This window comes from Pelophylax lessonae (genome assembly GCF_965119305.1).
Source record: "Pelophylax lessonae genome assembly, chromosome: 4".
NCBI lineage: Eukaryota > Metazoa > Chordata > Amphibia > Anura > Ranidae > Pelophylax > Pelophylax lessonae.
Window position 1 is genome coordinate 162,626,406 of NC_138771.1, and position 23,224 is coordinate 162,649,629.

Genomic DNA, 23,224 nt, shown 5'->3' on the forward strand with positions numbered 1-23,224 from the left:
CACCAGGGTAATAGTAATTACCAGCTAATTGCCAAACCAGCCACAGCGCACATATGGTAGGCCAGAGCATCCGCCCTCTTATTAGCTGGACCTGTAATGGTCGGGGACTCCTCAACAGGAATGAAGGTAAACCAATTTGACCTGGAAAGTGGTGAGTCAACTACAGGTGGGACTGTCCACCTTTAACGCAGTAAATCCTCATGAGGATACTGCAAGCAAAAAACATCTAGCAACCACTGAGTTTTGGACAACCCCACTGTTTTGTGACAAGTTGTTAAGGTAAGCGGAAAGAGGAACACCCTCGCTGCTTTGGAGGGCCTGTGGGTGCCAAAAGGAATTGGTGCCTACAACGCGGCATCAGCCGCAACCTCCATTTTTAAAGTTTGACACAAACAGAGCATCCACCAGCGCCTATGGATGGCTAGAAGAGCAGAGGAATCATCATCACTATGTGAGTACTCAGGGTGCGTGGATGCAGACACAACAGGGTTGCTACATACTGAGCTCATCCCAAAAACATAACAATCAGGGGAAACCGCCGACTGCGCTCCCGAAAGGGGACGCCGGCCAAGGGTCCACAAATGGACCACTTATTGGACCCCACAAAAAACAAGGGGGTCGCCCTCCAAGCCCTTCATAGAGGACATATTAGGACATAGCCCCCTTAAAAGGGGGCCACCCGCTGTGACGCGGAAGCGCAGGCAGGGTACCCTCGCTAAAACAAGGCAGGTGCCACACACAATAATAGCAGCAGACTGTCATTAAAAATGAAGCACCCCCCACAGTGCCACCCAGTCCAAGGGAGGTGCCAAGCTGACCATATGGCCCTGCAGGACGCAAGCCGCGGCATAAATTTTTGTGGGAGTTTAGCCACAATTGCCAAAAGACCCAAGGTGACCAAAATTTAGAGGGGCTAGGAGGAAGGGAGGGGAACCCGGGGGTCTGACCAATTCCAGAGAGGGGCCAATGTCCACCCCAAAACCCTCCAGGGGTATTGGGGGGATAGCTACTTACCAAACTAGAAACAGGGTGGGCACCGCTCTGGACAGGACATGCTCCATTATAATGTGGGTGCTGTCGGCCAGGAGGAAACGCTGCGACTCAGGCCGAAGCCGGTTCGTATGCGTCCTCGCAAACGTTTAACTTGCAGGCCAGCCCCCCGTCCAGTAGGGTTATGTCGCAGCCGACCTAGCGCGGAGCTCCGGCCTGCACATGCTCGCTGGTCAGACTGGGGGGACCCTAAGGATCTATATTATCCAGTTTGTATCACAGTCTGGCACTTGATTGTAGTTCTCACAGTAACAAAATAATAAAAAGAGGAAAAAAAATTCCATTTAAAATGAAAAAAAAAAAAACAAAAAAAAAAACTGCCAGGACCAGAGATCCCAGCAAGGAACTAGGTCCTTACTCCTTACTAGGCAGAAAAAAGTGTCTATAGAGGAGTGCCTATAGAGAGTTGGTTGAGAGTGGGTGTATATACCCCCTGGGCCTGCCCATAGGCGGAGTGAAGCTTTTTCCTGCCTAGAGTCCTACTCCTCTAGGGGGCAGTATATTCCAATGGTTAAGAAGAATCAGGAGCTGTGTCCATCAATGAACGAAAGAGAAATGTATTTATTTTTTTTCTCCTAATTTAGCCCTAAAGCACAAGTGCATCTTTCTTAAAAAATGACTTTAGCATGATCAAAGATAAGCCATTCTATAACAATGATAAATGTTTTTTTGCTGTATTTTTTCAACTTGATCTAGTTTCTTAGCATCTAAAAAAAGCATGGTCTATGTTACCCTAATTAAACAATCAGAATAAAATCTGCACCGAAAACATATTTGTTCCTTTGGGGCTATTAAGTTCTTAATTCAGACAGACTAGATGAGGCTCAAAGTGTCTAGAAGAAATTAGAAATGTATCCCAGAAAAGCCTACTGGTGGAAGGTCATTTTTCTAGAATTGATTAGAAAATCATCAGATGATTATAATGGAAGAAGTAAGCTTTTTTTTTTTTTTCAATAAAAAAATGTGCCTACATTTTTTATTAAGAAATCTATATATAGGGCCATAAAAATTATAGAATCAAGATCATTACATCACTAAAATTATATTTAAATGAATGCATCTATGAAGCCATGTCCATGGTACACGTAGCTGGTAATACACAGAAACTAAATGTACAGCAACAGTGCCATCAGCAGGATTAAAACATCAAGACTACAAAGACAAATATCCTGTGAAAGTATTGAAATTTTTGTGCACAAGTATTGTGGCCATATAAACTATACATAAAACTTGACGAATGTAGAATGGTATTTACAGAGTCAATATAAAATATTGTCAGTATGCAAAGAAACAAACATTTGCTCTTTACTTTTTAAAGGGGTCCAGACAAAAAGAAACGACAGGAAACCCCATTGTGTATTTGTGTTTACATGTTGAGAACAATTTTCAGAAAGTGTAAAAGGCCAGGTGTGACCAGCGCTATGGAGGGCCTAAGTGCAAACGTCAGGTGTAAGCTGCCACCAACCTACCCCTGGGAGACTTGGGGTACAATAGACAAATAAGAAAAAATGTTGGTATGTGGCACTACCTGCTCAAGGAAAATAAGGATATAGTGGCAAGGTGCACAGTGTGTGTGTGTGTGTACTGAACTTTATAATCCAAAAAATCAATCAATAGACACAATCCTTATATATTATTACAATTAAATAAATTATAAAAGTGCACCGTGCTAAGTGAAAGACTTGCTGGGTATGGAATGATACCCTTACAAAGTGCAAGTCCAGCGGTGGTGACTACCTGGGTCCTGTGCGGGTGCTGTAGTGCCTTTACCCATGGCCCCTCACTAGGTATTGCACTCACCTCACAGAATTCCCCTTTAAACAGGGGTGCTGGCTATGCTTGCTTATTTGCTTAGGGTCCTGGACGTCTGGGGTGTTTGTGGCTATAATAGCTGTGAGTCCCCTCCTGGAAGTCCACTGGGTCTGGCAGGCTCAAAATACAAGCAGAAGATACCCCATAGTGTAGTATGTAAAAGTATTGCAAAAACAAGTGCAGATAAACTAACAATTAGACGGTCACTTATCAGCGGGGAACGCCGGAACACTTCTGCGTTCCACGGTCTGATACTGGGTTCGCAATATTATTGAACCCCAATGGAATCACAGATACATATGGGGATATAATGATATTATGAAGACCACATGTACAAGATGTGAACAGTGCTACAAAATGAGTAGAGTTATAGTTATTGGTTTTCAGCCATTTTCTGGGTCCTCGTTCAATACACAGAGGGAGCCATTTTCTTTGCTGCAACCATAGGAGCCATTGCGTTCTCCAGTGGAGGCATTGCATTCTCCCAGTGGGGGGTGGCTTTTTTCCCTGCTAGCTATAATCGCATGTTGATAGAATAACTTGGGTACATTCAGCCTGTCTATGGCCAGCTTAAAGTGGTTGTAAACTTTGTTACATCACTTGTACCTACAGGTAAGCCTAAAATAAGGCTTACCTGTAGGTACTGTGAATATCTCCTAAACTTACACAGTTCAGGAGATATTCAGAATGCATGCAACCGATGATGTCATCAGTGCATGCGCTCTGAAGGTTCGGCTTACTGTGCAGGACCTTCAGAGCCCTTGCTGCAAACAGGCGGCTCCCGCACGCATGCGCAGAAGTAACGCCATCGCTGCTCTGGCCATTCACAGTGCCGGAGCCCGCAAACCCAGGAGAAACACCGGGTGGATGTCAGCTGTCTCATCTGTAAACAGGGGTTGCTGGAAGGGCTTCATTCTAAGGTATTTCTTAATGAGCTAGTATGTGAAGCATACTAGCTCATTATACCTTTGTCCTACAGGTTTTTTTTTCGTCTGTGGGTTTACAACCTCTTTAAGCATCTGATGCAAAGGCTGCGCTATTTTTAAACATGATATATGCAGGTACTTTATACCTATCTTAGGTACATGGCTATATGACACCTAATGAAACGTGGTATAGGTCACTTCATTAACTTAATACCTGGCAACACAGAACCTTAGAGCAGGGCTGGAAAAATTCCGGTCTCCAGGTTGACCGAACATAAGGTTTCTGGCAACTAAACATGAAATGGGCTGCCTGTGGTTCTCTTCTCCCCTCAGCTATAGTGGGGATTTGGTCGTGAAAAAAAATTGCGCTGTCTGTTAACTAAAAGAATTTAATCCCCAAAAAAATGTGCCTTAGTAATAAATGATTTAGCAAAAATAGGTACAATTTATCAACCTAGAGATAAAAATGTATCCAAATTAGGTATGTAATATGGTGTCAAAAATAAAAAAAAGTCCATAGAATATATTCTGTGATGTAAAAATAAGTGCCGGTATCAGTCTTCAAACAAATGAATAAAGGTACACTGTTCTTAGTGTTTAAAGATGACAAATTTGTGAATTTGTATTCCACTAGTGCTCAAAAAAAATATAAGCCTCTTACCCGACAGACATGATCTCTAAATTATAGGAGATCACGAGAAGCATAAAATAAGGGGATATACTAAGGACAGTCAGACCTCGCTCTCACATCAACAATCATCAAAGATGGATCATAAGATCGATCTTTAGCGACTCAGCCTCCACATACATGTGGATCTCGATCGGTGCAAACCATAAGCTAGTTCTCCCTTATGCTCAGTATGCAGTATGTGTGTTACATGCAAAACAGAGGAAGGCTCACTGTGCAATATATCCACATTAAAAAATGAATTAAAATACAACATTGCACTTCTAGGAAAATTTATATAGTCAAACGGCAGAGAGGGGGTGATCTGACCGCGGAATACACCGGCAGGTCCGGAACATAATGATGTCACAGTTCCCGACACATTTCTCCATACAAGGCATCATCTGGGAATGGAGTATCCTTCATGTGGATATACTGCACAATAAACCTTCCTCTGTGCATTACATTGCACAGCAACAATCATCCAAGATGGATCATAAACCCGATGTTTGGCATCTCAGCCTCTACATACGTGTGCATGTAATACACATGCTGCGTCCTGAGCATAAGAGAGAACTGACTCGTGGTTTGCATCGATCGAGATCCACACGTATGTGGAGGCTAAGACGCCTAACATTGGGCTTATGATCCATCTTGGATGATTGCTGCTGTGAAAGCGAAATCTGACTGTCCTTAGTATATCCCCTTATTTTATGCTTCTCATAATCTCCTATAATTTAGAGATTATGTCTGTCGGGTAAGAGGCTTATATTTCTTATGAGCACTGGTGGAATATGAATAGTTATTGACAAATTTGTCAACTTTAAACACTGGGAGCAGTGTACCTTTATTCATTTGTTTAAAGACTGATACGGACAATTATTTTTACTTCACAGAATATATTTTATGGACATTTGTTTATTTTTAACACCACATTGTTACATGCCTAATTTGGATACATTCATATCACAAGGTTGATTAAGAGCCGGTTCAAACTGAGGCGACACGACTCCTTACTACTTCGGGGGCGACTTGTGCATTACCATGAACCACGACTTTGGAGCGACTTGCAGGGACTTCACATAATGGAAGTCTATGCAAGTCGCTCCGAGGTCGCCCCGAAATAGTACAGGACCCATTTTCTAAGTCAGAGCGACTTGTGTCGCTCCTATTAGAACGGGTCCTGTAGCGGTCAATGGACCGCGAGGGAGCGCGACTTGTCAGGCTGACAAGTCACGCTAGTGTGAACCGGCTCTAATTGTAGCTATTTTTGTTGAATCATTTATTATTAAGGCACGTTTATTTGGGATTCATTTCTCTATTAGTTAACAGACAGCGCAACTTTTTTCATGTTTGATATATTGTGTTCTGTATTCAGGAATTTTAGAGTGCAGCAGTTTGTTTTTCTAGCGTGAGGTTTACTCTCTCTCTGTTTGTGTATATATATATATATATATATATATATATATATATGTGTGTGTGTATTCTATGTATCTCGTACATTTCTCCACACATTTCCCTGGCAGGCACTTTTTCAGGGCACAGCAGCTTCTCCCTAGTCAGGTGAGACTGGAGGATGGCTGCCTCCTTGCATGGGGGTCATTTCACTCTGACCGATTCTCCTCACAAAAGAAACTGCTGCAGATAGGGTGATGCGGAGGAGCAGGGATATGACAGCCTGGTGAGTCTTCCACCTCAAGTCATGTGATAAGAGACTGCTGATTAAGGAAAGGTTTCTGCAGGAATTCCCTCCATCTGTCCCACTCCAAGGTCCCTTCATGTTACACTGCACAGAAATAAGATGGCTAGGGGACTTCTGCTGCATCAAAACCTGGGCTGAATACTGCTCACTGCGCTGCTAGTGTAAATTGCTCAGGGTCCTGCCCTGCCACTACATACTGCTCACTGCATTACCACCACACACAGCCCAGACTGGTCACTACATATAGCGGGCTGTACGGCACTGTCACTCCACACTGCCTGACACCGTCACAACATTTTGCTCAATGCCAGGCACTGCTATTATATACAGCTTACTTCACTGATACTTTTTTAAATTCACTGCACTGTCACTATATACTGCTCGCTGCCTTTGTTGTTATATACTGCTCACTCAACCGCACTGCCATTACATACCGCTACCTGCCACTGCATACGGTTCACTTACTGCAATGCCACTACAGTTCAAGGCCTACTCTGTCCTGCCAATAGATAATGTGCACAACCTTGGCTTTCTTTGTTACTACATATTGCGTTACACTTTCTAATAGCTACATATCACACATTTCCATGGCTCTACACAGCTATTTCTTACTGCTCATTGCACTCTTTTGCGCTCTACTGTACTGTCATGCATGGACACTGCACAATGCCCCGCACATCCATACTATATGTAGTTCAGTGTCCCACACTGTCACTGCCCATTTTCTGCCAGGAAGGGAGAAAGTAAGCCAAAATTGTTACTTTAGGATTACACAGGGCTAAAACCTTTCTTTCTGTCCTCATTTAACAATGCTTGGTGGCTGAAGGGCCAATCAGCAACGCTGTTAGATGGGAGTAAGGGGAATGAGTCACATACGCCATCTGTGCCTACACGTTTTTGCTTCTGAGGCACAATTCCGGATCGGTATAAACCAAACAGCAATGCAGGACAATAACGTGGCATCGTTCAGTTCTGTAAGTACAGCTAGACAACCCAAAACTAGTACAACCTCTACCATGTGGTCTTTTCTGTTTGCTGTTAAAACAGTGCTAATACTCATTAATTTGTTCTGCAGTCATCATAATACAAATATTAGTAATAGATGCAAAGTAGCTTGTTTACACATTTTAGAGAATTCTTTACGCATGCAGAGTATTCATATGCAGGGATTAGAAGAGAAACAAACAAGCAAACCAAACATAATACCAAAGCCAGAAGATAACAGAATGCTAATTCATATATATATATATATATATATATATATATATATATATATATATATATATATACACACACACACACACACACATATATATATATGTATGTATGTATGTATTGTATAAAAAAATTAAAGGAACACTTTGAAAAAAAACATCAGATCTTAATGGGGAAAAATATCGTGCTGGATATCTATACTGATATGGACTGGATGTTTTTCACTAGCTTTGCATTTGGCTTGGGTCAGTGTCAGTACTGAGGCGATAAATGGACCCTATAGAGGTTGCACAGGCAGTCAAAATCCTCCAGCATGGCACATCAATACTGCCAGGCAGTTTGCTGTGTCTCCCAGCACAGTCTCAAGAGCATGGAGGAGATTCCAGGAGACAGGCTGTTACTCTAGGAGAGCTGTACAGGGCCATAGAAGGTCTTTAACCCATCAGTAGGACCGGTGTTTGCCCTTTGTGCAAGGAGGACCAGGATGAGCACTGCCAGAGCCCCACAAAATGACTTCCAACAGGCCACTGGTCTAAATGTCTCTGACCAAACAATCAGAAACAGACTTCATGAGGGTTGCCTGAGGGCCCAACATCCTCTAGTGGGCCCTGTGCTCACTGCTTGGCACCATGGAGGTCGATTGGCATTTGCCATTGAACACCAAAATTGGCAGGTCTGCCACTGGCGCCCTGTGCTTTTCACAGATGAGAGCAGGTTCACCATGAGCACATGTGACAGATGTGAAAGGGTCTGGAGAAGCTGTGGAAAACATTACGCTGCACAAAGGAGCAGATACCAGCCCTGCTGATGGGTTAAGGACCTTCTACGGCCCTGTCAAGCTCTCCTAGAGTAACTGCCTGTCTCCTGGAATCTCCTCCATGCTATTGAGATTGTGCTGACACAGTGTTTGACACAGCAAACCTTCTGGCAATGGCACGGATTGATGTGCCATCCTGGAGGATTTGGACTGCCTGTGCAACCTCTATAGGATCCATTTATCGCCTAGTGACACTGACTCTATGGTCGTATGCAAAACTAGTGAAAAACAGTCAGAAAATAATAACATTTCAGCAAAATGGACTGGCCTGCTGCATCTTTTTTCCACTTTGATTTTCGGGATGTCTTTGAATTCAGCCCTCGGTAGGTTGATAATTTTCGTTTCCATCAAACGATGTGGCATCCTTTCATTCCTAATATATTACCCAGTCCATATCAGTATCAATATCCAGCATGATATTTTTCCCCATTGAGATTTGATGTGTTTTCAAAGTGTTCCTTTAATTTTTTTTGAGCAGTATAACACACATTCACACACACTACACACACACACACGATGTAATGGGTAAAACTTTTAAAGGCTAAGTTCTTTTTTTGAAGCATATTACACGATACACCCATATTTATGGTGTAACATGTAACACACCCCAGCAAAGATCCTCTCCCTGCACCCGCTGTCACATTTGAAAATCAGTGTGGCTGTCTGGGACTTTGCTCACTCGTCATTCATTGACAGCAATCTGTGAATGAAAGGATTACATGTCCCGTCTGCTGCTGTGCAGACAGCATGTAGTCCTCAATGAACTGCGAGGACACTCTTAAGTGCCCTCGGAGCTCATGCAAAAGCTTTACAGCTTTCAAACTGTCAGTCCATACAGAGGTACGGACAGAAAGCTGTTGGACTTGTCTGCTATCTACTGATGTCAGGTGTAAAGCTTTGCAGGCTCCTTGGGTAACAAATAACAATTTTTTTCTAGATTTATAATTTTTTCTCTAAGGTGAACTGGGACTTTAACCCTTTTGCTACCAGGTCCGTACAGTGTACGGACTGGACATTCCTCCTGCTATAAGGTCACGGTCACTTCATCCTGAACAAAATAGCAGATCAGAGCTACCGGTATTCCTCCAAAAAGGTACTGATCCTATGTTCAGTCATCACTGTGACATAGTAAACAGTGTTTAGTATGTCTCAGTTTATGAATGAATAGGAGCCTCTATGCAGACCTATACTCATTCATATGCATTGCAACTGCTTCTGCAGAGAAAGGGACTGAACTCTGTTTCAAAAACGAGGTCTATTGTCTCTCCTAAGACCCACCCCCCAAAAAAAATAAAAAATAAAAAGGAAAATAAATTAAAAATATTATTGTACCTGTTCAAAGATTGAAATATAGTAAGGGTAGATTTAGACGTGTCTAAATTTCCCTTTCCTCTGAGGTCTGTGGCTACTGACAGATGTTAAGGAAGCGATGTGACACCTCATCGCCACCTGGTTTAACTCAATTCTTGCCAACCAATGTGCCGTAACCCCATGCATTGCATTCAGTTGCAGAGCACTTCTTGCACTTGCCTCGCATCTAAATTGATTTGAATGTGTAGCGTTCAGCGGGCGGCATTGCTACAACTGGTCAACTTTGCCACGGGGCACAAAGCATCACGGCTCCAGCATGTAAACACCCGTCTGCTGTCTATTGCAGCTTAAGGGATGTGGTTGGTAGGCTGTGTAAAGCCCCGTACACACGAGTAGAAATTCGGCCGGGAAATTTCGTCCGACGACCGATCTGCCGATTTTCGGCTTGTTAGTATGGTGCTTCCGACAACCGACTCCGACTTTTCGGCCGAAAAAATCCTGGTTTGTAGGCTATAAAATTTTTGTTGACCATCAAAACACGTCCGATTTTCATCTCATTAGTACAGATTTTGATGGGGAAAAATCTTATGAGCAAGACTAGGCATGCTCAGAGATGAAAGAACACATAGAAAGCAATCCAACACATGACATCACTTCTGAAGTAGAATTCTGTCGTGCGGGAAAATTCGTGTGCAGTCTAGAGCACATTCCAACCAACAGACACGACTCTGGACAAAACACCCCATCAAGCAACCCCCAGCAAGTATAAACAAAGTTTAGGGTCACGTTCACGTGGCGCATACTACTGCAAGCCATGTTTAGCTGCAGGGGGATGCACAGGTGCTCTGTGCATCCCCATGCAGACAGTCCCATTGACATTGATTGGGACACAGTGGCTGCATGAGAATGCACAGGTGTTCGATGCATTCCTTTGCAAGCAGTCCTATTCATGTCAATTGGGATGCAGTGGCTGCATGGACACAGCCACTGTTTCCAACTTGACATCCGTGTGGGTGCATGCCCCCTAAACTCACAGGGTCTGCGTTTGGAGCCATGCACCTACACACGCATGGATTACAGATCTGTCCTTGTAGCTGCAGTCCCTAACAGGCCTGCCTGCACAGGGATGCACAGAATATCTGTGTATCCCTGTGTAGATAAACACCACCTTCCATGGGCATAAACTTTAACACACTTCATTGAAGGAGGCCTTAGTAGGGATTTAGCAAGAATTATGTAAGTTATATTATGTTTATGTGTGGAAATAAGGGGTTTCATATTTTTTTTTGTGAAAATCGCGATTTGACAAATTTGCGCAAATATTGTGGGGCCTAAAGAAAAATCAGTAGCACCTTCTTTTTATTCTACTGGTCATGTGCTTTCAGAAAATGTACTGTTTGGAGAGTCTTTTACAAGCTCTAAAAGCTTCAAGTAAAAAATTAAAACTTCCATATTTTTAGAGAAATTTGGTTATTTACAATTTGCGTAGTTCAATTTTCCCCATTTTACAAAGAGGCAGAATTTTAAATTTACCATTTGTTACCATAGGTTAAGCTTTTACATTTAGTAGAAATTTAGCAGGAATTTTGTAAAATTTGCTATGTTTGTAACTGCTAATAATGATTTTAGTGTATTTTTAGCGGAAATGATGCTTTGATAAACATTTGCGCAAAGATTGCAAGACCTTAAAACTTAGTAGTAGCACCTTCTTTTTATTCTACTGGCCATGTGGTTTTTAGAAAATATATGGTTTGGGTTTTTTTTTTTTTTTACAAACTCTGCAAGCTGTAAGTGAAAAATGAAAATCTCCCGAATTTTAGAGAAATTTTTGTTTACATTCGATTTTCACCATTTCGCAAAAGGCAGAATTTAACATTTACAAATATCTGTTATTTATTAACAACACAAGTTAAGCTTTTATATTTGTAGGAATTAAGTAGGAATTTTGTAAAATTTGCTATATTTGTATCTATTAATAATGATTTAGGTGTATTTTTAGCAAAAATAGTGTTTTGATAAATACTTGCAGGGCCTTTAGTGCCGGTTCACACTTGTGCGATGCAGGAAGGCTGCGAATTCGCAGCCTGTTCCCGCATCGCATCCGCACAAGAGGCAGTTCACACTGCCATATGCGATACGCAGGGGCTGTCAATTAAATGTTAACGACATCCCCAGTTTGATCGCATATCGCAGTGCGATCTGACAGTTCGCACAGGATCGGATCGCACAAGTGTGAACCACTGTGCGATCCGATCCTGATGCGGCTGAAAAAATGCCTCCTGTGCGTCTTTGGTGCGGGTGCAGTGCGAATTTCAGCCATACAAAGTGTAATTCGCATCCGCACAGGAGATCGCATATAATGAAGGAGAAGTGCGCTCCGAATTACATGCGATCTCCGCAGCCGCACATATGTGAACCGGCACTTAAAATCAGCAGCACCTTCTTCTCAATCTACAGGTCAAGTGCTTTTAGAAAATAAATGGTTTGGGGGGGTCTTTTACGAACTCTGATTGCTGTAAGGGAAAAATAAAACTATGGAAAAATTGCAAAAATGGTCCGGCCAGCTGAGTTTAAAAGTGAACCACAGGGCCTTTCAGTGAAAGGGTTAAAAGGTATAATTATGTTAACTCACTAAATAAAGCATGCACATAAACATAAAACGCTTCAAATGAAACGCACCTGTTTGGCATTGTTGACACACTGCATGTACTGGCTAGCCAATACAGAGCAGCTCAGCGTCTGCTGGGGATTCTGATGATAGCACTGGAGAATTTGAGCCTGCAGGTCAGCACATACTGGATGGGATTCATATCTCCTAGACAAAACAAAAAGAAAGACCACATTAAAAACACCTTAACTTAACTTTGTAAATACAATTGATAAACATTTGAGTAAAATGTTCAGTGAAAAAAAACAGCAACATTTTGTGCTCATTGTAGAATTTAAAGTGGATCTAAAGGTAAAAGGTTTTTTAACTTAATGCATTCCCTGCATGAAGGTAAAAACTGGATTTTTATCTTATCGTAAAATCCTTTTCTCTAATGTTCATTGATGGACACAGCTTCATATATATCTTCTTTGATGGGTTATGCTGCCCTCCTTCCGAGTAGGACACTAGGCGGAAAGGGGTTAAAAAAAAGCTTGACTACGCCTATAGGGCAGTCCCTGGGGGTATACTCCCACTTCCTGCTATTCCGGCTTCCTTGCATTGTAACAAGCAGTGTCAGAGGAATACATAACCCAACTCCACAGATGGGTGGGTGCTGTGTCCGTCAATGAGCATCAGGGAAAAGGATTTTACAGTAAGACAAAAATCCAGTTTTCTCTTTCGTTCATTGGCGGACACAGCTCCATATCTTCTTTGACCGATGGTACGTCTCAAAGCAGTGTCAGCATGAGGGGTGGGATAAAACACAGCAATAAACATATTTCCCAAAAAGGGCTAAACTTAGCCAACCAGGTAAACCAGGAGCTCAACCAGGAAGTGGAGCTCATCTACAAGAAAAAAACACCCTCAGGAGGCAGAAGTTGCTGCCACAGTGGCCTGCAAAACTTTGCGGCCAAACGCAGCATCTGCAGATGCGAAACTATCTACCTTGTAAAACTTGGTGAATGTGTGTAAAGATGATCAGGTGGCCGCTTTGCAAACCTGGACCACTGACGCCTGATGATGGAAGGCCCAGGAGGCACTAAGGGCCCTCGTAGAATGCGCCTTAACAGGGAAAGGAGGAACCTGACCCTTAATTGAATAGGCCTGTACCACCGTCTGCCTGATCCATCTGGAAATGGTCGCAGCAGATGCAGCCTGCCCCTTACAGGGTCCATCCATAAGGACAAACAAGGATTCTAATTTGCGAATTGACTCAGTCGCCGTCAAGTACACCCTGATGGCCCAGGCCACATCCAAAGAATGCAAGGCAATTTCTTTTTGATGTTTTGACTTAGGAGAAAACGAAGGCAACACAATGTCTTAATTTACGTGGAACCCGGGAACGACTGGCAGAGACGTAGAACCACTTTGTCCCTGTGAACTACCAGGTAAGGCGACCGACAGGACAACGCACCCAGCTCAGAGACTCTGCATGCAGAAGTAATAGCTACCAAGAAAGACACTTTCTGTGACAAGGTAAGCAGGGGAATTTCACAAATATTTTCAAAGGGTGGTTTTTGAAGAACCGACAGTACCAGATTGAGATCCCAAGGGGGCACCAGGGACTGGACCGGAGGATTCAAGTGGCGAACTCCCTGCACGAAGGTGTGAACCAAATAATTTGTGGCAAACGGCCTTTGGAAGAAAATTGCCAAGGCTGAAGTCTGGCCCTTAATAGTGCCCAGGGCCAAATGCTGATATACACCTCTTTGTAGAAACACCAGCAGACGTGATACCGAAAAGAAACGGGGGGGGGGGGGAACCTCACACAGTATTGTACGCCTTCCAAACCCGATGGTAAATCTTACGAGAAGTAGATTTCCTAGCTTTTATCATAGTAGAAATCACCAAATCCGACAACCCCCTATCCTTTAATACCTGGCTTTCAATAGCCAGGCCATTAAAGCGACCGTAAAACAGGATGGAAGATCGGCCCTTGAGACAAAAGATCTTCTCTGAGCATCATCTACCAATCTTACCAGGCCCACGTACCAAGCCCAAAGAGCCCAGTCTGGGGCCACCAGAATTACTGGAATCCCTTCTGCCTCGATTCTGCACAGAAGTCTCAGCAAAAGCTGTAGTGGAGTAAAGGCATAAATTAGACAATACTGGCACCAAGGGGCCACCAGAACATCTGCCAGAGGGTCTTGAGACCTTGCCACAAACCTCGGAATTTGGGAGGCTATTAAGTCCACATCAGGGGTCACCCACTGGAGACACAGTTGTTGAAACACTTCCAAGTGAAGGGACCATTCACCTGGACTCAGTGCCTGTCGACTGGGGTAGTCTGCCTGCCAATTTTCCACCCCTGGAATGTGCACAGCAGAGAGGACTGGAACAAAGCGTTATGCCCACCTTAGAATGCCGGCCACTTCTTTGGCTGCTGGGGCACTTTTGGTGCCCCCTTGATGATTGACATATGCCACAGCAGTGGCATTGTCCGATGGAATCCTTACCGGACACCCCTGTAGACGATCCATCCACTAGAACAGGCAAAACCTGATCGTCCAAATTTCCAGGATGTTGATCGGCAGAGACCAGAACCCCTGGCCTTATTCCGTGCCCAAGACACCTTCTCACCCGCACAGGCTGGCGTCCATGAAAACCACCGTCCAGTAAAGGGGAAGAAAAGACTTTCCCTGCTGAACCGCCAGGGAACTAAGCCACCATAATAGGGATCCCCTTGTACCCCGGCTCAACAGGATCAGATTGTCCAGGGACCGTGGATTCTTGTCCCAGTTGACTAGAATCTCTTTAGCAGAGGTCTGGTATGGAACTGAGCAAATGGAACTGCCCCAAAAAGGTGGAGACCATCAGGCCCAGCACCTGCATGCAAGTCCTGAGAGACGACCGGCGATTGGATAACAGGAGCCGAACTGATGGCTGAAGTTTCAACAGTTTTGTTTCTGGAAGAAACAACTGGGCTGAGGATGAATCCAATGTCAAACCTGGGTAGTTCAGCTTGTTAGACATTGTCAAGGCTGACTTCTGAAAATTCAGAGTCCAGCCAAACTCCTGCAGTTTGCACTGTGGTGTCCAGATCTTACTTCAGAACAGGCCAAGACTCTGCTCTCAGAAGAACATCCAGGTATCCCAAAACCGAGATCCTCCGCTGCCTGAGTAAGGCCAACACCGGGGCCAACACTTTTGTGAAAACCCAAGGAGCTGATGCAAGACCAAAAGTTAACGCCACAAATTGATAGTGCTCCTCGCATACAGCAAAGAGAAGAAAACTGTGATGCCCGACATATATCGGAATATGAAGGTAAACGTCCTTGCTATTGATGGATACCAGAAAACCCCCTTGATGAAGGGAAGCCACTACCGTGCAAATAGACTCCATTCATAATTTTTGAACCCGTGAATAGGTTTGAATAAAACCCCTGAAAACGTTCCGACTCTCGAACTGGTACAAGGACTCCTTGTGACAGTAGATCCTGAACCGCCCAAGAAGGCCCTGAAGCCGATCCCGGGACAAGCACAGGTTGGAAGGGAAGAACAGTGCGGGGGCAAGGACTCAAACTCGATCTTGCAACCGGACCAACTTGTGGACCCATTTGACTTGAATGAAAGAGGACCACGGGCCCGGGAAGTAGCAGACGTCCCCCAACCCAAAGTACGGGTGAGGGGGGCCCTTCAGACAGAGGACTTGTACGTGAGGCCAGCGGAGCCTGCTTTAGATTTACCAGCCCAGGGTCTGTTGGAACCTCTCGAGAAGAAACGGGAGGATTTAGGAAAGGGCCCCTTGTGGGCCGAGAAGACAGGACCACGTTTGCGGCGAGACTCTCTGTTTTTTTTGTAGTCTGAGGAAGCAGGGTGCTCGACTCCTGTGAGACCTTTTATGATCGCTTTCATGGAAGCCTTGAACAAGCAGTCCCCCATAAATGGGAGATCAGCACATTTTTTGAGGCATGGTCCGCAGACCAGCATTTCAACCAGATCATGTGGCACAGAGTCACCGCTGTCGCCAACACCCTGCAGGCTCAAGAGGCCACATCCAGGGAGGCGTCACAAATAAACTGCAACCTCTGTATCAACTGATCTGCAAGCTCCACCAGTTCATGAGGATACTGACCCCCTTTCAAATCCTGGCGTAAAAGCTTTGCCCATTCCGTCAAGGTCTGGGAGACCAAGGTTATGGCGGACCAGAGATTCAGCCTGTCTACAGGGTCTTTAAAGGACGGTGCATCCTCCACTGGTAGTAACATGACTTTAGTTAACCTAGAAACCACCCCTGGTGGCACTGTTTCTTTAAGATGGACTCCTCAAAAGGATAACTCCTAGCGAAACGCTTAGGTATCCCAACCATGCGTTTTCGGGGACCCCCACTGAGTAGCGACTATGTAGTTGAAATAGGCAGGCAAGGGGAACACCTTAGTCACCTTGGATGGTTTGCGAGTGCCAAATTGCACCGGCGCAGCATCAGCTGTGTCCTCCATTTTTAAAGTTTCCCTCACTCATACAATCAGTGCCTCCACAAATGCCTTTTCTTGTGCAGATGTAGTGGAAGAGGAATCATCCTCACTGTCAGAGCACTCGCAGTGCGTGGACGCCGACCCCATGAGGCAAAATCAGCCTCTGAATCTGAGGAAGCAGTAGAGGCCGGTGAAAGCGGAGGGCGTCTCTTTTGGAGAACCATGTCCACTTCTGACACCAATGACTGCAGGCCGCCGTCATGGCAGACTAAGAACCAGAGGGTTCCACAGCTGAGAGCGGGTCAGGTGGTGACACCTGATCAAGGTGCTCCATGACACCCTGGGGACCGTCAGAAAAAATAATGTGGAAATATAAAGCATGCTGTGAAAAAAACCCCACCGCTGTCTCCAGTGGCACTACAGGTCCCAGCAGCTCTGTAAAAAGGAGAAAACAGGGAGATATACTGCCCCCAGACTCACCACCAAATGACTCAAAAGGGGAGAGAGCGAGAGAAAAGAGCAAATAGCCTTCAGCATGCTGATCTAGAGGAAGAGGAAACGGTCAAGCTGTCAATAGAGGCACCCCACTGAGCACCACTCCTTCAGGCCACAAAAACATGGCCACCAATATACAGTATAGGAGCCACAAAAAACATGGCCGCCGATCCGCTGCATGCAGTCACTGGCAAAATGGCGGCGCCATGCGGTGAGGTGTGCTATTCCTGGCCCCACAGGGACCCCTAATAAACTGACAGCAACAAGGGGAGCCTATACTGGGACCCACCCTCCAGGGCACAAAATCCACAAAAAGCAAGAGGAGCCGCCGTCAGGGCGCTCCCTCCCCCTCTCCAGCCACAAGCTCACCGACACCACAGAGAAATTTTCAATAAAATAAGTCTCATTTCTAGAAGAGAGAAGGGGGGGGGGTGGAGGGTGCTAGAGAAGGTGTAACCTGCTAGTGGGGAGGGGGGGGGGGGGTTGCGTCTGGGTACGAAGGACCTATATGGGGGGCCTACCAAACCCTGGGAGGGACCCCGTCTGCCCCAAATTTTCCAGAGGAAGAGGGGGACACTACTCATCACATCTTTGGAACCGGGTGGGCACCACTCTGGGCAGATCACCTCTCCATCTTAAACAGGGGGTGCTGCGGGCCAGAGGAACGCTGTGACTCAGGCCGCGACCAGGTCAAGTGAGTCCTGGCGAGGTGTTTCACTCGCAGGCCAGCCCCCGTCCAGTGGAACTATGTCGTGGCCGACCTAGCCTAGAGCTGTGGTCTGCACGCGTTCGCTGGCCAGACCGTAAGGATCTAGGATATCCAGTTCATCACCTAGTCCTGCAGTTGATTGTAGTTCTCACAGGAACAGACTTGATTGTAGAAGAAAAAAAAAAAACAACAAAAGGAAAAATGTTCAGTTTAAAAAAAGGAAAAAAAAAATGCCACGACCAGAGATCCCAGCAAAGAGCTTGGTTCTTACTCCTAACTAGGCAGAAAAAAAACTGGGATCCTATAGCAGGAAGTGGGAGTATACTCCCTGGGACTGCCCTATAGGCGAAGTCAAGCTTTGTTAACCCTTTTCGGCCTAGTGTCCTACTCCTAGAGCAGCATAACCCATTGATCAAATAAAATATGAAGCTGTGCCTGTCAATGAAGGAAAGTGGCTCCCCCCCCCCTAAATACTTATCTGAACCCGATCTCTGTCCAGCACTATGCCTGTCTGCAGCAGCTCTTCTCCCCTCTCCCGGCAGTGACAAGCTTGGCTCAGAGCAATGGAAGCAATTGGATCCTGCTCCTGTCAGTCAAAACCTGTCAGCAGAGACTGGGCCTGAGCCAGGCTGTGTGCCTGAATAGAAGCAAACAGCCTAGCTCAAGATAGAGCATGCACGAGTGCACCGGTAGGAAGCAGCTTCCTATGGGGGCACTCGGCTGGGTGAGGAGCCAGGAGTCCCAGAAGAGAAAGATCCAGGCTGCTCTGTGCAAAACTATTGCACAGAGCAGGTAAGTATAACATGTTTGTTGTTAAAAAAAGAAAAAAAAAAAATCAAGCTTTAATACCAATTTAAACCAAATACAGATACCAGTAAATAAGTGCAATGCAGAAAACTACCGCTAGAATCTAGAACAATGATAGAATGCTATATCATCAATTTTTTATTGTTGTGTCCTACTTTCCAATCACTTTCAGTCCTGATGAATACACAGGATGTATAGCGAACCATCCCTAGGGGGACACAGACAGAACTTAAACCTCTTCTACACTGTGTTAGAGACAAATGTTGTAATCTCTCCCTGTTGGAGAGATTACCCTTATTCCCTTGTCCTGGGCCACAAATTTAGGAACAATCTTTTTTTTTATTTCAAATTGCAAGGATTGTTTTGCAGAAAGAACTGAAGAATTTTGACCTGGAGGAATTCATTAGAATTACACCTATCAAAAGTAAAACTTGCTTTCTGAAGAAAGCAGCAAATAAAATTTGCCAGTCTCACATTAAATGCTCCCTTTCTCCATCTTTTCCAAAAAAAAAAAAAAAAAATTATCCTTTCGAAACTTAAGTTCTAGATGGCATGTAATGCAAATAGTTGAACAACATTATTTTACAGAATGCCAGAGGTGACATTAGCGGAGACCCACACATCAACGTTCCTGACATGTAATAAATCAAATGAGCTTTCTCATTCCACAGTCAATACCCATTTCAGTCCCTTGACATCCTGTCTGCTTATGACTAGCACTCATTGTATTTTCATACGCTCCCATATCCATTTCCAATCTCTTTAGGCACTCCAATGTGATATTGATGAGCATCAACAGAAATGGCTCCAGCGACTCCAGCAGAGCCTAAGAATTTTCTTGGATTAGCATACAAGGGAAAGTGCTGGCTTACTATTGATTTGAGGTATTTGTTATGCTGCTTAATGCACAGTTTTCACTTTTGGGAAAACCTTAAATGAGATTACTGTCAGACATCATACAGCTATAAAACATGTGGCAGGATACCACACAATGCACGCACAAAGGTACTGCAAGCTTTGCTAGTAAATGCTGCTTAGCTGGTAATATTGATTTCCATAATATACAAATTCCCCGCCACCACTAACATACACATTCACTTTACAAGTCAGCTAAATATGGCAAAAATGTATCATTATCTAATAAAAAGAAGTGCAGCTCAATGTAATATGATATTCTGAGAAAAGAATTTACTGAGTCAACTTGCATAGACCACATACATCATTTTTGTATCATTGCCTGTATCTGGATGGAAATAGTTAAAAAAAAAAAAAAAGGCTGATAGAGTCCTAAGCCTGGGATTATCGGACAAATGCAAAAAAAAAAAAAAAAAAAATGAATTTTTGTAAAATCTTACCTGTAAAATCTCTTTCTCTGAGTCCTCCGACAGTCGCCGCCACCTCTAAGTCATCACTATTGGGTATTGACTTCCGCTCCGCAGGAGTAGCTAGGTATAAGACTTAGTCAAAAGAAAAAAAGCATTTGAAACACACACATGGGGGCTGTCCCACTGGTCAATACCCCCCTGCAGTGATCTATCCCAACTCAGTTTGGCAGCATAGCAGTAAGTGTACAAGAAAAAACCCCAAAACAGGGGCGGGGGCGGCACCTGTCGGAGGACTCAGAGAAAGGAATTTTACAGGTAAAATTCTACAAAAATTCAGTTTTCTCTGACGTCCTCCGACAGTCGCCGCCACCTCTAAGTCATCACTATTGGGATGTCCCAAAGCAGTGTAGACATGAGGGGTGGGAGACGCAACCGTAGAAAAGGCAACGCAGTGCCCACATCAGAGAAAGGAACCTTACACGCACAGTAAGAGAACCTTCTGGGCAACAGAAAAAAGGCTAAACAGGAGCAACAGCCAAGGAAAGCAAATAACCCAGGGGATAAAACAACCCCAACAGTCAGGGACCCACAACAAAACGAGGGTCCCTCATGGCACTGCCGCACTGAGAACTTTGCGGCCAAAGGAAGCATCAGCTGATGCCAGAACATCCACCTTATAGAATTTTGAAAAGGTGTGCACCGACGACCAAGTCGCAGCCTTGCACACCTGGGCCACGAGGCTCGATGCCAGTAAGCCCAGGACGCACTCAAAGATCTGGTAGAGTGCGCCTTCACAGGGCAGGGTGGAACCCGTTCCTTCAAAGCATAGGCCTGTTCAATGGTCTGTCTGATCCATTTGGCAATGGTCGCTGCAGATGCAGCCATGCCCTTCCGAGGTGCCTCAGGAAGGACAAAAAGGGAATCCGTCTTCCGAAAGGACTCAGTAGATGACAGGTAAACCCTGATCGCCCTGACAACATCCAAGGAGTGCAAAGCAACCTCCTTAGGATGCTTAGGCTTCGTACAAAGCGAAGGCAGGACAATGTCCTCATTAAGGTGGAACTCAGAGACCACCTTAGGAAGAAAAGATGAATGTGGTCGCAAGACCACCTTATCCTTGTGAATGATCAAGTAAGGAGAGCGGCAAGACAACACAGGCAGTTCCGATACTCTGCGAGCCGAAGTGATCGCCACTAAAAAGGCAACCTTCTTAGACAGCAGACGCAACGATATCTCCCGGATGTTTTCAAAGGAAGCACGCTGTAAGACGGACAGAACCAAGTTCAAGTCCCATGGAGGTAAAGGCTCCCTCCTGGGAGGAGCCAAATGTTGCACACCTTGAATGAAGGCAGGCCGTTAAAGCCAGCGACTGTAAAGCAGGATGGAAGATCGGTCCCTGAGACAGTAGATCTTCCCGCATTGGCAGCCGCCAAGGAGGCGCCACTGCCAGGTGAACAACGTCGGCGTACCAGGACCAGCGTGGCTAGTCCGGCGCTACCAGAATCACCAGGTGCGGTTCCGAGGCTAGCCTGCGAAGGAACCTGGACAACAACTGAATCGGAGGAAAGGCATACATCAGACGATACTGATGCCAAGGGGCCACCAACGCATCCGAGGCAACTGCCAGAGGATCGCGCGTTCTTGCAACGAACCTTTCCACCCTGTGGTTTAGCCGAGATGCGAACAGATCCACGTCCGGGGATCCCCACTTCGCACACAGCATTTGGAAGACCTCCGGGTGCAGGGACCATTCCCCCTGGTCCAGGGTCTGGCGGCTCACATAGTCGGCCTGCCAATTCTCCACACCCGGAATGTGAACTGCTGAAATCGCCGGGACATGAGTCTCGGCCCAAGACAGAATTGCCTGTCACCTCCCGGGCCGCCCGGGCACTCCTGGTGCCCCCTTGGTGGTTGATGTATGCCACCGCGGTAGCATTGTCCGTCTGTACCCGAACTGGATGGCCCCGAAGACGATCCGACCACTCCAAGAGACAGAGTTTGATCACTCTCAATTCCAATATGTTGATCGGAAGGGAGGATTCCTCCCCCGACCAAGTGCCCTGGGCAGACAGGTTGCCCAGGACTCCACCCCAGCCCGACAGGCTGGCATCCGTGGTAATCAACGTCCACAGCAACGGACGGAAGGATTTTCCTTCTGACACAGCCGGGGACTGAAGCCACCACAGAAGATCCGTTCTGGTCCGGCGACTCAATGAGACACTCAGATCCAAGGACTGAGGTAGTCTGTCCCACCTGGCCAGGATCTCCGCTAGAAGAGACCGTGTGTGAAACTGAGCAAAGGGTATCGCCTCGAAGGCTGACACCATCAACCCCAGGGACCGCATGCAGGTCCTGAGTGAAGAGGACGGCCTGTCCCTGAGGGACCTGATCTCGTCCTGTAAGGTCCGGAGCTTGTCCTCCGGCAAGAACACCTTCGCCTGAGCAGAGTCCAGAACCATTCCCAGATAGGGAAGACGAACCGAAGGAGACAAGGTCGACTTCTGCACGTTGATGGTCCATCCAAACTCCATGGTCGCGCGTTCTTCAGGCGACCCCGGGGGAGAAACATCAACCCCCTCCACTTTCACCTCCCCCTCAGACCCCAGAGGGTCCAAGGATGAGCGAGACCCTGAAAAGGGCACGCCCGCCGCAGCAGCCACATCACCATCTGAATCAGAGGAGATAGATAATCTGGGTCTCTTCCTAGCAGCATGTTCAGCCATCAGAACCTCCATTTAGGACACTAAAGACGCCACTACGGCGGCCAAATCAGGTATAACAGGGGCCCCAGCAGGACTGGGGTCCCCCACCAGAGCTGAAGGGAATTTGCTGTCCTGAGATTCCATTGTCCAAGTTAGAAACCAACAGTGCAATAAAAGGTACTGGCCCTTTAAAATCGCTGCGGAGAAGAAAAGGAGAAGAAACTGAGCCAGGAATGACAACAGAAAGTTATGGAAGAGACAGCCTGAGGAGCCCCACAGAGTGTTACCACATCGATCGCTGCTTCAGAGGAAAAGGAAGTGAGGTCAGAAGAGGCTGAACTATAAGCTGCAATGACCCAGGGAAAAATGGCTGCCCATAAAAAAGAATGGGAGGTTCGGGAAAATGGCCGCCGAACACGTGCTCGGAACAATCGGTCTGCCACACGCAAGATGGCGCCAGATGGTGCCAAAACAGCATGTACTGTAGCCCACAGTGAAGCCAGACATGCCTGCCCATATTAAAGATGGCGGACCACGCGGTTTTACCCCGCTGCGGCCGCCACACACATCGTCTGCACCCCCAGTAAAAAACACCGAAGTGACACAGGGGAAGGGGCCCCC

The 23,224-nt window shown here is 45.7% G+C and overlaps 1 protein-coding gene across 1 annotated transcript in view; it reads right to left on the bottom strand.

The window, feature by feature from the left end:
• Positions 1–23,224, bottom strand: part of CHCHD3 (coiled-coil-helix-coiled-coil-helix domain containing 3) — a 342,480-nt gene that overhangs the window by 21,379 nt on the left and 297,877 nt on the right. The window contains exon 7 of the mRNA XM_082256434.1: positions 12,180–12,315. Within this exon, the coding sequence (XP_082112560.1) occupies positions 12,180–12,315 (136 nt within the window). The remainder of the gene's footprint in view (positions 1–12,179; positions 12,316–23,224) is intronic.